The sequence below is a fragment of the Salvelinus namaycush genome, chromosome 24 (genome assembly GCF_016432855.1).
Source record: "Salvelinus namaycush isolate Seneca chromosome 24, SaNama_1.0, whole genome shotgun sequence".
In the NCBI taxonomy this organism is placed as follows: Eukaryota; Metazoa; Chordata; class Actinopteri; order Salmoniformes; family Salmonidae; genus Salvelinus; species Salvelinus namaycush.
Window position 1 is genome coordinate 14,198,624 of NC_052330.1, and position 17,600 is coordinate 14,216,223.

Genomic DNA, 17,600 nt, shown 5'->3' on the forward strand with positions numbered 1-17,600 from the left:
AAATTTCTGGTTATAATATTATTGTACACATCTTAGCTAGCCTACACCATTCACTAGACTATGAAGACATCATTGAAGGGGCCTCTTTATGCATGCAGAGCATCACGCGGTGGTCTGGCCTCTCCACATCTATGAGAGGCTGAGTTCTCTGTTTCTATGGCAACACCCCTCCTCCCTCCTCCCTTCCCTCACGCTCTGCGCGCACAACTCGTACGCACCCTCCTCTCTGTCTGCATCCCTTCTCCGAGGCAACGACCCCCATGCTCTGTGCGAGACCCATAGCAGCGTCGCTCTGTCAGGAGGATAAAGCAGGAGACGAGACAAGGAAACAGGGGAAAAAAACATGGCGCTCATCCCATCTCAGGTGCTAAGGGTAGCCATCCTCCTGTCCTATTTCTCCATCCTCTGCAATTATAAAGCAATTGACATGCCCGCGCATCAAACATACGGCGGTAGCTGGAAGTTTTTAACATTCATAGACCTGGTAAGTGTAATATTGTTCTCTAGAACGGCGCCTGGTCAGAAATGGTAGCACGTCATAGTATGGTATGCTACAGACGGTCAGTGACCTACCTCCAGTTGTTGATACCGCCCACCCTCGGTTGCGAAACGGGCCTAACATGTCTTATTATGATGTCCGCTACAATATGTTTTGTTTTTTCCAGCGTTAATACGGATTCCTCACATTTTTGGGCACGTGTTAGACCGAAAAAGCTCACACCCACTAAAAAGTGCCCCTCTCTTCTCGGCTGCTGCTGATGCGCGCAAGCGGTTTGCCTTCTGTTGCAACATTGTAATCATATCATGAATCACAATTAAGCAGCCAGCGGTGCCCCGTGGGTAACCGAGATGATGTTATTAAGATAACAAGGTCCCGAGCTCAAATGATTCCCCTGTTATATTATCACACAGCCGTCATTTTAACAGAATGTGGTTTGGGTAGTAAAGCATATTGTATGGAAACACCCAGGATGTTTTCTTTATCGCTCTTTCTGTTTTGCTTGTCTTTTTTTCTAGGAGCAGTTGTACTTTTGTTTTCTGAAATTAATTGTCATTTTCAGCTTTACTACTACTGCAGACACACACACACACAAAGCACACAAAGCACACACTTTTATTGGGCCAGCCAATTTTTTTACCAATGACTCATGTTTTCCACATTAGAAGCCCACTGCTGAACTATTTTACTACTAGTGTTATGGCAATAGCGTTAAATGCAATAACAGCAATAAAATGTTTTGTTATTGTGCATTACAATAGCTATTTATTTTGCCTATCATAAATCCTGACACAACAAAGTGTGTGAGAGAGTATGTGTTTGTGAGAGAGAGAGTGTGTGTGTGTGTGAGAGCAAAAGAGAGAGTGTGTGTGTGTGTGTGTGTGAGAGTGTGTGTGTGTGTGAGAGAGAGACTGTCGTGCGTTCAATATTCCATCTTTAATCATGATCCTGCAGTAATAAGAAAAATGACAATATGAAGTCAATATGCAAATTCCAGGAATAGTCCTTCAATTGGCTCCTCTATTTTGCTTCCTATTTACTGTAATTCAATTGTACAATGTCTCTTCCCATTATAATGGATCATCTCATTCTGGCATCAATATGTTTTTTTCTTCTTCTCAGGAATACTTAGACAAAGGTATATGCTCTGTTTTAGCTCATACAAAATTGCCATGATGAAAATAAGCTAACATGAAGTGACTCAGAGGTGGAAATATATTCAGTTTGACATGAAACAGCTACAGTATGTACAGGCCTTTTGAATAACTGGTTTGATTATTGGTAAGGATTACAATTGCTTTAAGCATTTCTTATTCTAAATGTTCATCATGATTGAGTCATCTTACCAGTTAGAGTGGTTGCTATATGGAGAAGTTATTGGAACAGACAACAAAAACATGTTATCACAGCACAATCTCTATCCACAATAAGACATGCCACTCACTCGCAGGCTGTTGTGCAACGAACCAGACCTTTCCAAGGGGGAATGGGAAACTCTAGAGACAAGCTGTAGGCCTGTCATCCATGGATCTGTCAACACTCATTCTGTAACACTTCACTTACCTTGCTGTGATTTTAACCTGTAGATAGGTTTTCATTGGGACTCAGTCATCCATTATTGAGTGTTTGGTTCAGATTTGGGTTTCCATCAGGGGGATACATTAGGAGGAGAACACAGGGCTGTCACGTGGGGTTATACCACCAGTGACAGCTGGCCTTTGTCCACATCAATCAATAGACAGAACGAAACCTCTAACCCCTGTGTTTGGAGGAATCAAATGATCTGAAAAGTCTCGCTGTGGTTTAACATAGTGCCTTCTTCGGATAAAAAGTGAGGCGCCTAGCAGACAGATTGTGAAACTGAACGTCTGTTTGGGTCATACCTTTGGTTTAAATTGTTCTCTCACTTCCAAGTTGTTAGTTAAACTTATCAGTTTTAAGCCAAGTAAGTAACCTTATAGAGCAAGTATCATCTACTCTATGTTATGTGTCACATGCACACACATAAGTAGTATCACGCACATAAGTAGCATCCGATAACTGCGGTGACAGTGCAGAACCCCCTTGCCTTGCCCCACAGAGTCAGAGTGTCAGGTGATGCTTAGAGTGGGGCAGGTGTGGACAGAGAGATATTCTGTCTGGCTCTTTAGTACATATGAAGTCTGTCACCGTCTCTGGAGCATCCAGTCCAGCTCTCCCTCTCTGTCTCTGGCCAGCACGCTACACAGCACGTGTAAAGAGGGATAGGGGGAGTGTAGGACAGTACCTAATGTCTACGTTAACTAAGGAACGATGCACTACTGTACTCTCCTGTCAGCCTCTGCTAACTGTGGAGGTAATTAGGTTCCTATATACATTACATTACTTCCCATTATTCTATAAATGGCTAACTGATGTTTCCTTAATGCTCTTCTCTAATGTAATATAGTTAATACACAGGATATGTTCAGGCTTGTAATTATTGTATTGTACGTGCGTCATAACTCCTATAGCTGTTGTAAAGATAAACTGGCTCACTCTTGTTCATGCAGCTTCCATTTCTCCTTCCCAGATTCCCTCTGGCCCAGCTGTATACATTTGAGTTGTGTGGAGCAACACTTTATGACTTGAGCTCCAGTCCAGGAATTACTGTGGTTGCTCCTAAGTGCCTGCGATACAGGGCAGGGAAAAGAGCCTGTAGAGCTAGTAAAGGGTTTTATGCTTAGCAATTGGCATTCATTCCCTGTGAGAGCTCTGTTTTCCAAACCCGTTGCATTTGATCTTAGTGAAAGAGACCTGGAAGGCATTCGTTTTTAGCATAGCCTCAGGCTAACATGCTGTTACGGAGGCAAAAAACGAAGTAGAAGATATAAAGACAACTAAGAACTGAGAAATTAAATACCTGTCTTGCGTGTTAGCTAGGTGTCATACTAATGCCGTTGCTGGGCACTACCCTGTCCTCAAACCAAGTTTTGCGAGGCAATTTTCTGACCAAAAAGATGTGGGTTCCTGGAATCCTGAATTAAACAGTGAATTAATGAGAATTAAAGTCACACTTTCCAGTCTGTTGGATTTTTGCTGTGGAGATAAAGACACCCTGTTATGTTCTCTTGCTCTTAATTTAATGCATTAATAATCTCCACCACTGCCACAGACTGCTCTTAGACTCACACAAAATCACATATGCTAGCTTAAGGGGATAGACATTGACAGGATGGGGTTTATGCAATTGTTCAGTTGTTATATAATGCTTATTTAAATATAAAATACCCACTATGAATGTATCTATCTCCATTTTTGTATTTATCTCTATACTTTACATGAATATTCATCGTATTTTAGAGAACACCTCAATTGAACTCCTTTGTGATATACATTCTGTACATTGAGCTCCAAAAGTATTGGGACAGTGACACATTTGTTGTTGTTTTGGCTCTATACTTCAGCACTTTGGATATGAAATGATACAATGACTATGAGGTTAAAGTGCAGACTGTCAGCTTTCCTTTGACGGTATTTTCATCCATATCGGATGAACTGTTAGGAAATTCACCTTTTGTGTATAGTCCCCCATTTTAGGGGACCAAAATAATTGGGGGAAATTAACTTATATGTGTATTAAAGTAGTAAAAAGTTAAGTATTTGGTCCCATATTCATAGCACGCAATGACTACAGATGCACAAATATCATACCCCCTCCAAAAACTGCTAACCTGCCCTGTTATTGTAATGGTGAGGGGTTAACATGTCTTGGGGTATGATATTTGTGCGTCTGTAACTTTCTCGCTCATCATTATTCACGGTTCATTCACGATTATCTATAATCATTGGCGCATCCACATGAATGTAGAAGTGTTTAGAAACATATTCTCTTCTTATTTACAATAAAAGTAACTCCAAAATTATACAATACATTATTTACCATTAAATTCTATCGGGCACAACATAATCTGAAACACAACTAAAACAAACAGCAAATGCATCCAACAAGTTTGTAGCGTCACAAGCTTTATGTAGTCATTGCATGCTATGAATATGTGACCAAATACTTAAATTTCTACTACTTTAATACACATATAAGTCCATTTGTCCCAATACTTTTGTTCCTCTAAAATGTGGGGACTATGTGCAAAAAGTGCTGTAATTTATATACAGTTCACCCGATATGGATGAAAATACCCTCAAATTAAAGCTGACAGTCTACACTTTAACCTCATAGTCATTGTATCATTTCATATTTGAAGTGCTGGAGTACAGAGGCAAAACAAATGATCACTTTCCCAACTCTTTTGGAGCTCACTGTATTAATGTATTGTAGATATTTTTTTAAGGATTACTATGTTTTTCATGAATATAATGTGATATAAATATTTGAAGCTACTGTGCTCTTGAGAGATGAGGAACTACTGATTTTGTGACCCAAAATTATCAACCATTTCCTGGTTGCTAAAATTCAAATAGTTTGCCTAACTTCAGTTTATGTGACAAAACAAGCAATGGATCGGGTAGAGAATCATTGTACCATCTAAACCGCTGTGAAATTTATTTTCATTACACCAAAAATATAGTATTTTCTTTCAGCTGTTTGAAGCTGGTGTACAAAACCGAAAGTAAAAGACTCAAAAACAAAACCTAAGAACGGGAAGCATAGAAATAGAGCACAGTGAACAGATCTACCACTTCTTAGACTTGTTTTCAATGAGAATGACAAATCTATAACTCACATTTCTATGTGAATTTGGTCAGGTCGCCCAAAAAGTTACATATTGCAGCTTCAAAGACATGCTTTGGTACTTTGGCGACTTGTAAGTATTTTTTAAACCTTCCGCTTTGGACGGGATGTGTCAATGTGTATTTCATACATGCATAATTTATGAGCAGAATTACCGTTTTACCTCAATTAGTGTCACGGATCCCTCCGGAACTTTAATTGCGCACACCTGGCCCCTATTCCCACTGATTGTATTTGTATATATAGGCCTTTTGTTCACCATGGTGCTGTTGATTATTGTTATTATGTCCGTTGGTCGTGTGAGTACCTGTGCTGTGTGTTTTGGCTTTCGTGCCATTGTGGATTGCGCAGATGATTACGGGTCTCGTCCCGTGTGTTAATCATTGTGCGTTTGTGTTATTTATTCGAGGTACTCCTCGCTCTTTTGTTTGGGTTTCAACCCTGTGTTTTGTGTACGTGTTTGTTTGGTCTTCGTCCCCGTGCCTTTACACGGCACGCCGTAATTTTGGGTGTAATAAAAAACCTTATTACGCATTCCTGCTTCTGTCTCCCGATCCTTCATGCCAACGTGACAGAATAATGGACCTTAAAGGGAGACAGCAGGAATGGCCCCAAACGACGCTGCGACTGGTCCGTCCGGCGCTGCCGGGCCTTCGGCAGCTGCAACTGGGTTTTCCGACTTCGCCACAACTGGCCCGTCTGACGCTGCCACAACCGGTCCGTCCGACCGTCCTCGAGGCCGGTGTCGTTGCGCTGCTGGTGCAGATCCCTCCGGAACTTTCATTATGCACACCTGCCCCCTATTCCCACTGATTAGTACCTGTATAAGTGTGGCCTTTGGTTTCCATTGGGCTGTCCATTATTGTTACAATGTCCGTTGGTGCGTGTGAGTACCTATGCTGTGTGTTTTGGCTTTCGTGCCTTTGTGGATTGCGCAGATTACGGTCTCGTCCTGTGTGTTAATCATTGTGCGCTAGTGTTATTTATTCGAGGTACTCCTCGCTCTTTTGTTTTCGGTTTCTACCCTGTGTTTTGTTATTTTGTTTGCTCTTCGTCCCGGTGCCTTTACACTGCACGCCGTAATTTGGGTTTAATAAAAAAAAATATTACGCATTCCTGCATCTGTCTCCCGACTCGAAATCAGCTGTTTCTCCCCACGTAGGCCAGCCTTTAGCAATTATTTCTAGCCAATGAGCTTCAGCCCCTTGCCATTTGAGGTACAGCTAGCAAGATGCACACACAGTAGAGCGAAAGGGAGAGCAATGGTGTGGTGCACATATCTATAATTTGAGAACTACTTTTGGCTCGTGGGCGCTACTTTCAGAATTACTGGCTAAAAAGTATACTAAAGTACCGGTGAATGCTTTTTTGTGACAACTCCTGGAGCAGCTATACTTTAAAAAATGCACTAACTATTATGTACTCTGTGTGGCTGATCTGTCTTGAAGTACACATGATGTGATCTACATGTGTCTTCTCCTCCCCTGTTCTAGGTTATCCAGGCAGTGTTCTTTGGCGTGTGTGTGCTGACAGACCTCTCCAGCCTGCTGACCAAGGGCAGTGAGAGCCAGGAGCAGGAGAGGCAGCTTAGGAAGCTCATTGGCCTGAGGGACTGGATGATGGCCGTGCTGGCCTTCCCTGTTGGAGTGGTAAGTAGTAGTCACAACACAACGCGAGGCCTAGGGCATTGGAGTCTGCTCTCAGATCTGTTTGTGGTATATCGCCAACTCAACGACCATTGGTGTATAGCACAAACAGATCTGGGACTAGGATATAGCACAAAATCTGAAAGTTAATTCAAGGAGAAATGAGCAAAAGACACTGAATGTTCTACATTGTAAATAACTGCGTTTCTTACTCTGACTGTCTAGATACTTGAAACCACAGATCCACAACAAAACAGATGCTTCCATTCTCATTGCCTTTTCAAGCATTATTCATGGGTAAAATTAAGATATTTGAACAAACAGATGCACCCGAATTAGCGACGTAACGATTCACCCGATTCAATTGTTTAAGATGCACGTCACCAATTCAAACCTTACTAATCACCAGTTCAGTTTTTTTTTGCTTCATATTACATTCTTTCTAAACAATACCTCATCTTTTGTGACAAATGATGCTTCTTCTGTTTCAGTGGTGAAATGCATGTAACTGTGTTGACATTCATTGATCTACAAGTCATTCTGCGTGCCTAACACCAGACAATATCAGGAGCCTAGTCAAATTGCGCACTGTGCCCAGCGTCACACGCTGACCAATGCGAGGTAGGCGGCCTGTTCCTGATCTTGCCCATCTGCACCTTCAGCATTCAAATGCTAAAATGGCTTGTGTGGTATTACACTTTATTAGTTGTGACAACCTAAGTCATTTGCTAGGTTATTGTTATCTATGAGCCATTGAAAATGGTGTTTTACCAGAATTAAAGTAAACTACCAGAGACAACTCTCATCTGGCTATAGCCTACCTGCTGAACAGGGCTTACAATAGCTGTTATTTTGATTGTTCAGGTTCAGCAATAGTTTTGGTAGTTTTGCTTTAAACAATTGTTGTATATGTTCATTTTTAGATATATACGGTAAAGTGAATCATTTCATAACGAGCAATCACTTTTGCGAGGTGCACTGTATGGCCATAATGAAAGAAGAGAGCATCTCCGTAAATACTTCTAAATGGTCAAAACCATTGAGATGGGGGTGAAATCCAAAGTTGTGCCTGACTATGTCATAGCTAATTTGGAAACGATAATTATTGATATATTACCAGTGGTGTAGTGCTATTTTTTTAGGTGAGGAAGAGCTTTTTAAAATTTGTCATAATTTCCTAAAAGTTTGTACAGACAGATGTAGCCAATTTAATAGCCTATCATTATAGAAAATGCATATGCTCCTTCGATAGCAACGTCTGCATGTGCCCACACATATTGTCTCAAGAAAATGTTCTATTTGTAATACCCTCAAACACCAAGTTAGGCATAGGCTACCTAATTTCTAAATAGGCCATCATCACTGTCCATCGTAAAATAGAATTCTTCACGTTTTACAAGTGAAACTTCCAAACTGCATCTCCATGTTAATAATTTGATTGATCTCAATTCGTTTCATGGGAATATGCATTTAGATCTTCTTGAATGACTGTTTCATGAGCGAATTAGAGCAGACGGTGTTAACAAACTATTAGCCTTTCTTGTATGTTGTTTCAATCAAACCATATGTCCTGTCTAGTGGCACAGTTTTGGCACATTATATTTTTTTGTCAGACTATTCAGCTTCAGCTAACCATCCTGAAATCTCAGAAATGAAGAGGTGTTCTTGGTGGAACAGTAAACGTTAAAGGCCTATGCTATGGTATTATATCTGGTTCTGTTATATTAAATTCTAATTCATCGTTATGTGATCTTGCGAGACATTGATTCAGCTTTGATCTAACTTTACTAAACGAGCACCATTGTGAGAAGTGATGATCTTCTGTAATGATGATAATAATAATAAGTGATGAGGACTATTAGGCGTAGGCAACAGATCTTGATGAGTGTTATTTTAAACGATTGGAGCGCCCTTCGTGGTGCTGAAAGGACAGCGCCAGGATTGCGTAATGATGTTAAAGAAGTTGAACCAACTTGTGGTGCTGAAGGATAGCGCTGCCATTTGGCCAGTTCAGGAGAAACAATAATTTGCAGTAGGCCTATTGCCTAATAGACCTGTGACTATGTGGTATAGCTATTTGTAGGCTATAGCCTAATGTAAATAAAAATACATATAGCTTAATATCATTACACTGTTTGCGAGGAGAGCTTTATTGCATGTAGGCATTTTCATTGTATTGTGTAGCTTACACACTGCATCATAAATAAACTTTGATTTGATTAGCTTAAACCCATGGTTACAATATACCCTATTACAGAATAAAACAGAGGTGAACTATCACTTCATAGAATTTATTTGCATAGATTAAACATGCTATCAAATCAATTGACCAAGTAGTGAACATGAACCATTACTACATAGAATTACAGGAAATTCATTATGACAGCCATAAAATCAATATTTTGGTGTGGCGTATTCATGCATCTCAATAAACTAGAAGCTTAATGCATTGTTACCTCCAACTTGGCCCAATTTACAATTCACATTCCCACTGTCATACTAAGCTAGAACAGGCCCTGCATCTCAACCAATAGTCAATATAGGTTAAAGATCCACAGCAGGGCTACAGCAACTTCCAGACAGGTTTGGGTGTCCTCGGCAGAAGGTCGCATATTGTTCTGGGTTCCACTGCGCAAGAGGGGTCCGTTTTTGTGAACATCAAGGCAGACACACAGTGAATTTGTATTTTTTGTCAACGTTCTGATTGGCCATAGTGGTCAAGCCGACGGGCTTCCACAGTGCACACACAGCCTATAATTTTTCCTCATTCTCACCACCGCCAGAGAGAAGACAGGGGACAAACCACCATTCACCTCTAGGCTGCTATACATATTTATTTGGTTTGTCATTCTATCGTTTTTCATGGAGTTTTAGTGGTAATTAAATATCATTTATAATTCATTTTCCAGAAATAGTTTTATCAGCTCCGTGTATTCTCAAATTGAAAAAAGTGAGGGCAGCACTACTCCCCTGTACATTACTAGCTCAAACACTTAATCTGTAAAAATGAATAGTTAATTAGTGGGTGATGGTGATTTCAAAACCAACGTGGGGAGACAAAAAACAGGCGACATTGCCCCCTCTAATCTGGTAGTTGGGTGGTACAGTAGATTCCTATTCTCCTGTATGGCTCAGCTCAGGTACCTACAAAGTACATGCACCATAGACAACTGGTCAAACATGTCATTTGGAAATTTTGCACAGAAAATCTTTCCAGTTTTTTTTTTAGAGTTGTTGCATTTTCTGGGCGAAAGAAGAAGAGTTGACAGAGAACTTGATTGAAGCATTCATTCTATCGATTGATGAGCAAAGGTTTATATCGTTTCTAGGACAACGTATGACAGAAGAGAAGCTGCATGTATCTAATTACAGTATAGATAAGTTGACTAACAAATAGCCATACTAAAATGTCGGAAATTATAAGCAGAAACATATGCTATCTACAGTGCATTCGGAAAGTATTCAGACCCCTTCCCTTTTTCCAAATCTTGTTATGTTACAGCCTTGTAAAAAATAGATTATATTATTATTTTCCCTCATCAATCTACACACAATACCTCACAATGACTAAGCAAAAATAGATTTTTAGAAATGTTTGCAAATGTATTAAAAATAAAAAAACAGAAACCATATTTACATAAGTATTCAGACCCTTTGCTATGAGACTCGAAATTGAGCACAGGTGCATCCTGTTTACATTGATCATCCTTGAGATGTTTCTACAACTTGATTGGAGTCCACTTGTGGTAATTTCAATTGATTGGACATAATTTGGAAAGGCACAAACCTGTCTATATAAAGGTCCCACTGTTGACAGTGCATGTCACAGGAAAAACCAAGCCATGAGGTCGAAGGAATTATCCGTAGAGCTCCGAGACAGGATTGTGTTGAGGCACAGATCTGGGCCAGGTTACCAAAAAATGTCTGCAGCATTGAAGGTCCCCAAGAATACAGTGGTCTCCATCCTTCTTAAATGGAAGAAGTTTGAAGACTCTTCGTAGAGCTGGCCGCCCAGCCAAACTGAGCAATCGGGGAGAAGGGCCTTGGTCAGGGAGGTGACCAAGAACCCGATGGTCACTCTGACAGAGCTCCAGAGTTCCTCAGTGGAGGTGGGAGAACCTTAAAGAAGGACAACCATCTCTGCAGCATTCCACCAATCAGGTCTTTATGGTAGAGTGGCCACTCAGTGAAAGGCACATGACAGCCCGCTTTGAGTTTGCCAAAAGGCACTTAAAAGACTCTCAGACCATGAGAAACAAGATTCTCTGGTGTGATGAAACCAAGATTGAACTATTTGTCCTGAATACCAAGCGTCAGGGACTGGGAAACTAGTCCGGATCGAGGGAAAGATGAACGGATCAAAGTACAGCGAGATCTTTGATGAAAAGCTGCTCCATGGGCTCAGGACCTCATAATGGGGCAAAGGTTCACCTTCCAACAGGACAACAACCCTAAGCACACAGCCAAGACAACGCAGGAGGGGCTTTGGGACAAGTCTCTGAATGTCCTTGAGTGGCCCAGCCAGAGCCCAGACTTGAACATCTCTGGAGAGACCTGAAAATAGCTGTGCAGTGAAAAAAAGGAGGAAAAAAGAATAAGGCTGTAACGTAACAAAATGTAGAAAAAGTCAAGTGATCTGAATACTTTCCAAATGCACTGTAAATCAAAAACATCCTGCACCCCCTGTCAAAAAATAATTCTGCCGTCTGACTGTAGCCTACAGCGCATTTTCTATATCTGCGGATTAGGGTCGGGTGTACATATAGTTGGGCGGTTGCCGCTGGGCTATTCCATATCTCGCATTTTCCGTAATTGACACATATGCTTCGCTTTTCAACTAGCTAAAAGCTAGCTAGTTCGAGTCTGTGACTGTACAGTACTTCTGTTTGTACTACTGCACGGTAAAACAATGCACGAGTTGAAAATATTGAACGCATGCAGTACACAGAACGCACCGCAGCCTAGTGCGGCACCCCCATTCTTCCACGAGAAATTCCATCATTTGGAGCACCGCTCCAAAATCTCACATAAGTGTTCAATTGGGTTAAGATCTGGTGACTGAGACGGCCATGGCACATGGTTTACATCGTTTTCATGCTCATCAAACCATTCATTGACCATTCGTGCCCTGTGGATGGGGGAATTGTCATCCTATGGGTGAATAGTATGGTAGCCAAAATAATGGCTTGCCCAGCATTTTTATACATGATCCTAAGCATGATGGGATGTTAATTGCTTAATTAACTCAGGAACCACACCTGTGTTGAAGCACCTGATTTCAATATACTTTGTATCCCTCATTTACTCAAATGTTTCCATTATTTTGGCAGTTACCTGTATATGAGAAATAGAACAAACTCAACAACTCCAGACCTAATAAACAAGTGTCTGTTTTCCTCCTACCTCGCCAGACAAATGCTAGTCTTTAGTCTATATGTAGGTCAGCCAAATCTAGGGTTGTCTCACACCTCGCAGGTGAAACAGCAAGGCTGATGGAAAGGAAAAGTCCCCTAGCTAGCCTTCCGTCTGAGTTAGTGGACACTGCATTCTTTCCCTGCTGCATACTGCTGCCTGTGGCCTATCCTGGACTGCACTATCCTCTGGGAGGGCCTTTGCATAAGCCTAGTAGGGACACCGACACACATTGTCTTGGATGCAGCACGGCCCATTTGCTTTGCAAATGCCAAGTCATCTATCTGGCCGGGTGTCATGCCGTGGCCTTGGAGGTAACGGGCAGCGAGTAGCAGGACCAGAGGGCTGAGCCCTGGGAGAAAAAGGAAACACTGCATGTTTGTCTTACTTTTATATGCCCTTGTGTCCGTGATGGCCATCTGATAATTACTCGGAAAATATTTAAATTGGGTCTTTGCTGCTGCCTCTTTTCCTGTTAGCAGGGAGAGGTGATGTTTTAGTTTTATATAGTGAGGTGGTGTTGGTGAGGTGCCAGGGTGCCCAGGCAGCAGGTGCTGAGGGGTTCATACAGGGATGTGCATTTATAAAGTACTGGGTAAATATTTGAATTATAGTGGAAAGGTACTGGTTGCTAGTATACCGTTTTTCTTCCAGGCCTCAAGCCAAAAGAGAGGGAAATAATTTAATTTGTACTAACTTTGGCTTAGTAACTGTGTAATAAGGAAGAACATTGCATGTCGTGTCATCATCATGATATCTATTTTTATCATGACCTACAGTGCCTTCGGAAAGTATTCAGACCTCTTGACTGTTTCCACATTTTGTTACGTTACAGCCTTATTCTAAAATGGATTAAATCGTTTTCCCCCCTCATCAATCTACACACACTACCCCATAACGACAAAGCAAACAACAGGTTTTTAGACATTTTTGCTGAAATATAAATAAAATAAAAATTAAACATAAAATGTACATAAGTATTCAGACCCTTTACTCAGTACTTTGTTGAAGCCTTGAGTCCTCTTGGGTATGACACTACAAGCTTGGCACACCTGTACTTGAGGAATTTCTTCCATTCTTCTCTACAGGTCAGGTTGGATGGGGAGCGTTGCTGCACAGCTATTTTCAGATCTCTCCAGAGATGTTCGATAGGGTTCAAGTCCGGGCTCTGGCTGGGCCACTCAAGGACATTAAGAGACTTGTTCCAAAGCCACTCCTGCGTTGCCTTGGCTGTGTGCTTAGGGTTGTTGTCCTGTTGGAAGGTGAGCCTTCACCTCAGTCTGAGGACCTGAGTGCTCTGGAGCAGATTTTCATCAAGGATCTCTCTGTACTTTGCTCCATTCATCTTTGCCGTTCATCTTTGATTTTATCAGACCAGAGAATCTTGTTTCTCATGGTCTGAGAGTCTTTAGGTGCCTTTTGGTAAACTCCAAGCGGGTAGTCATGTGCCTTTAACTGAGGAGTGGCTTCTGTCTGGCCACACTACAATAAAGGCCTGATTGGTGGAGTGCTGTAGAGATGGTTGTCCTTCTGGAAGGTTCACCCATCTCCACAGAAGAACTCTAGAGCTCTGTCAGATTTACCAACGGGCTCTTGGTCACCTCCCTGACAAAGGCTCTTCTCCCCCGATTGCTCAGTTTGGCCAGGCGGCCAGCTCTAGGAAGAGTCTTGGTGGTTCCAAACTTCTTCCATTTAAGAATGATGGAGCCCACTGTGTTTTTGGGGACCTACAATGCAGCAAACATTTTTTGGTACCCTTCCCCAGATCTGTGCCTCGACACAATGCTGTCTTGAAGCTCTACAGACAATTCCTTCGACCTCATGGCTTGGTGTTTGCTCTGACATGCACTGTCAACTGTGGGACCTTTTATAGACAGATTTGTGCCTCTCCAAATCATGTCCAATCAATTGAATTTACCACAGGTGGACTCCATGCAAGTTGTTGAAACATCTCAAGGATGATGAATGGAAACAGGTTGCACCTGAGCTCAATTTCGAGTCTCATAGCAAAGGGTCTGAATACTAATGTCAATAAGGTATTTCTGTTTTTATTTTAATACATTTGCAAAAATGTCTAAACCTGTTTTCACTTTAATATGGGATATTGTGTGTAGATTGATGAGGAACATTTTTAATTGAATCCATTTTAGAATAACGTAACGTGACAAAATGTGGGAAAAGTCAAGGGGTCTGAATACTTTCCAAAGGCATTGTATACTGAAATAGGGACATGCGTGTTATATACATCACAGGCCCTGCTTACCAGAGATCATGTGATGTGTGCTGTGACCTGTGTTCTTCTGCGTAGGTAGGCTGCAAGACATGAGTCAGCAGAGCGGAGAGAGCGAGACGACGCGCTGCTCCTTAGATATCCTCCTAGAAACTAGGGACCAGTTGCTACTCTCTTAGAAAAAACACATACCCTCTGTGTAAAGGTTTCTACCTGGAACCAAAAGGGTTATACCTAGAACCAAAAAGGGTTCTTCATAGGGTTCATCTATGGGGACAGCTGAAGAACCCTTTTATCGTCACCGTCACAGAGCAGTGGAGGCTGCTATATGATGAGCCACTTGGCACCAACCCCTGTCTGAGAGTTGGCCACACAGTTCAGTTTACACACCACACAATGGATGTCATGTGCACCGCAGCTAATGCCGGGAAATGAGCCCCCATTAGCGTTGATGCTGGATAATGGTAATATGTGTGTATCTGTAGTCTGCGTGCTGCTCTGGTTTGTGTGTGTGTGTATATGTGTGTATTCTCCCTGCATTGGTCAGGTGTGAATGTATCCCTGGCAGGGTCGAGCGCACCCTTCCATTCTTCCCACCTCTCCACATGATGATGAAAGAGGAGAGTGTGCCATCAGGGCACAATAGCGGGGACATTTCACATGCATCCATCTGAGGCGCAGATGGCAGACCAGGTAATTCCATCCCCCTCGGCTGGGCTGTGGATGGTTTGGCTCCTGGACAGGCCTGGAGGCCCCTTGCGGGACCAGGTGTGGTTTCCCTGCGGGCCTGACGACATGGAGCCTATGCAGCTAAAAAGGCTGAGGGTGTGGAAATGTGAAATGTCTAAATAAACTACCTGTCTCAGACTGAATCCATTTACTCACACTCTGCACCTCGGAGAGGAAATAAGAAATGCTGTTTCTCACTTTCGAGGGTCTGTAATAAGCTGCTCCCTCAGAGTCAATGCTCTTCATTCAGCAGGCCTGCCTTCTTGCTGTGGCCTTGTAGTGCAGCCTGTTTATTTGGCCACAGTGGCAAGAGACTTACGGGAAATCGTAGATCCAGCTAAATAATGTGAGTACGAAGCAAAACAGGATTCTGTCAAATCCCTAATCGAGGTCGATTAATATAAATAGGTTGGGTAGTTTGGTAGGGTCGGGAGCAGTTACAACTGTCTGGATCAGAAGGATTACAGGCAGAACTGGAATTCTTTCATCGAGGAAGCTGCTCCACTCCACAGAGCTGGAACTTCAAACACCCCTTTTCAAAGCCTGTACACTCGACAGTAACATGCTTGTTTTTGCTGTGCATTTGATCTCCTCACAAGCTTACTGCTGTCCTTCTTACAGGAGGCATACAGGGCTGGTGGAGAAGCGTCGGGATAAGAGACAAGGAGCGGCGAAGAAGTCACCTCTTAGGGATTAATTATGGTATGCTGATATTAAAACATTAGCCCCAGAACTGTCGCTTCGCTTCGCCTCACCCGGCATGGCAGGCTTTATTGCTAGCTCGCCTCGGTGTTAGTCGGAGTGCCAGGCAACCTGGATGAAGGAGATAGCTAGTGCTCAGGTCAGAGGCTGACATCTTTGTGCTCCAGGACTGGTCCTTAGAGGGGCAGACTGTGGGGGCAGCAGGGTCAAGCTCAACCCAGGCCAGGCCAAGCAGGAAACCTCAGGGAGAGACAAGAGAAGAGCCAGGCCACAGAACCAGTGGATTTCCTGGGTATATGATGACCTGAGGTGAATGGCGTGTCCAGAGGGCATAAAACGAGGGCGGAAAATGGTCTGGAAAACCCCAATAGACCATTACATTGCCTGTCAAATTATGAACATACTGTATTTGACTGAAAATATAATGTACTTAGATTTGTATTTTTATTATACCCATAGCTATTATGCATATCTCTTTTGTGGATAGCTTGACCTATATTATCTTGGGATAACATGGGCAGCATGTAAACATTCATGGTAATTTGACCCCCTGGGCCCATAGCTTCTCCAGCTCTCTGTGATATACATCCCAGTGGGCATACGACCTGATAAAGATGTATTTTTCTCGTTGAAATCTGGTCGGGACATCTATAACCAGATGAAGACACCTTTTTCATGATGTCTTTTTGACATCATGAAAAATAAATCTTATTTTGGTTGAAATATGGTTTTTCGTTGAAATCTGATTGAACAACTGTCCAGTTATCTTAATGCTACTCAATTAATAGACACCAATCTACATAAACATGCACAGTGCATTCGGAAAGTATTCAGACCCCTTGACTTTTTCTGCATTTTGTTACATTACAGCCTTATTCTAAAATGGATTAAATTGATGTTTTCCCTCACCAATCTACACACAATGGAAAAGCTAAAACTGGTTTTTTAAATTTTAGCAAAATGTATAACCCCCCCCCTTCAGAAATATCACATTTACATAAGTATTCAGACCCTTTACTCAGTACTTTGTTGAAACACCTTTGGCAGCGATTACAACCTCGAGTCTTCTACGGTATGATGCCTCCCGGGTGGCGCAGTGGTCTAGGGCACTGCATCGCAGTGCTAGCTGCGCCACCAGAGTCTCTGGGTTCGCGCCCAGGCTCTGTCGCAGCCGGCCGCAACCGGGAGGTCCGTGGGGCGACGCACAATTGGCATAGCGTCGTCCGGGTTAGGGAGGGTTTGGCCGGTAGGGATATCCTTGTCTCAGTATGTAAAAATGTAATAAAATGTGTATGCACTCTACTGTAAGTCGCTCTGGATAAGAGCGTCTGCTAAATGACTAAAATGTAAAATGTAATGATGCTTGGCACACCTGTATTTGGGGAGTTTCTCCCATTCTTCTCTGCAGATCCTCTCAAGCTCTGTCAGGTTGGATGGGTAGCATTGCTGCACAGCCATTTTCAGGTCTCTCCAGAGATGTTCGACCGGGTTCAAGTCCGTGCTCTGGCTGGGCCACTCAAGAACATTAAGAGACTTGTCCCAAAGCAACTCCTGCGTTGCCATGGCTGTGTGCAAGGGGTTGCTGTAATGTTGGAAGGTGAACCTTAGCCTCAGTCTGAGGACCTGAGTGCTCTGGAGCAGGTTTTCATCAAGGATCTCTCTGTACTTTGC

The 17,600-nt window shown here is 42.4% G+C and overlaps 1 protein-coding gene across 1 annotated transcript in view; it reads left to right on the forward strand.

Annotated features, from left to right (window-relative positions):
• The first annotated feature begins 343 nt into the window (after nucleotides 1-343).
• The window catches only part of LOC120019468 (androgen-induced gene 1 protein-like), a 51,049-nt gene continuing 33,792 nt past the window's right edge, over nucleotides 344-17,600 (forward strand). Inside the window, exons 1-2 of the mRNA XM_038962771.1 lie at nucleotides 344-484; nucleotides 6,704-6,859. Coding sequence (XP_038818699.1) covers nucleotides 344-484; nucleotides 6,704-6,859 — 297 coding nt within the window. The remainder of the gene's footprint in view (nucleotides 485-6,703; nucleotides 6,860-17,600) is intronic.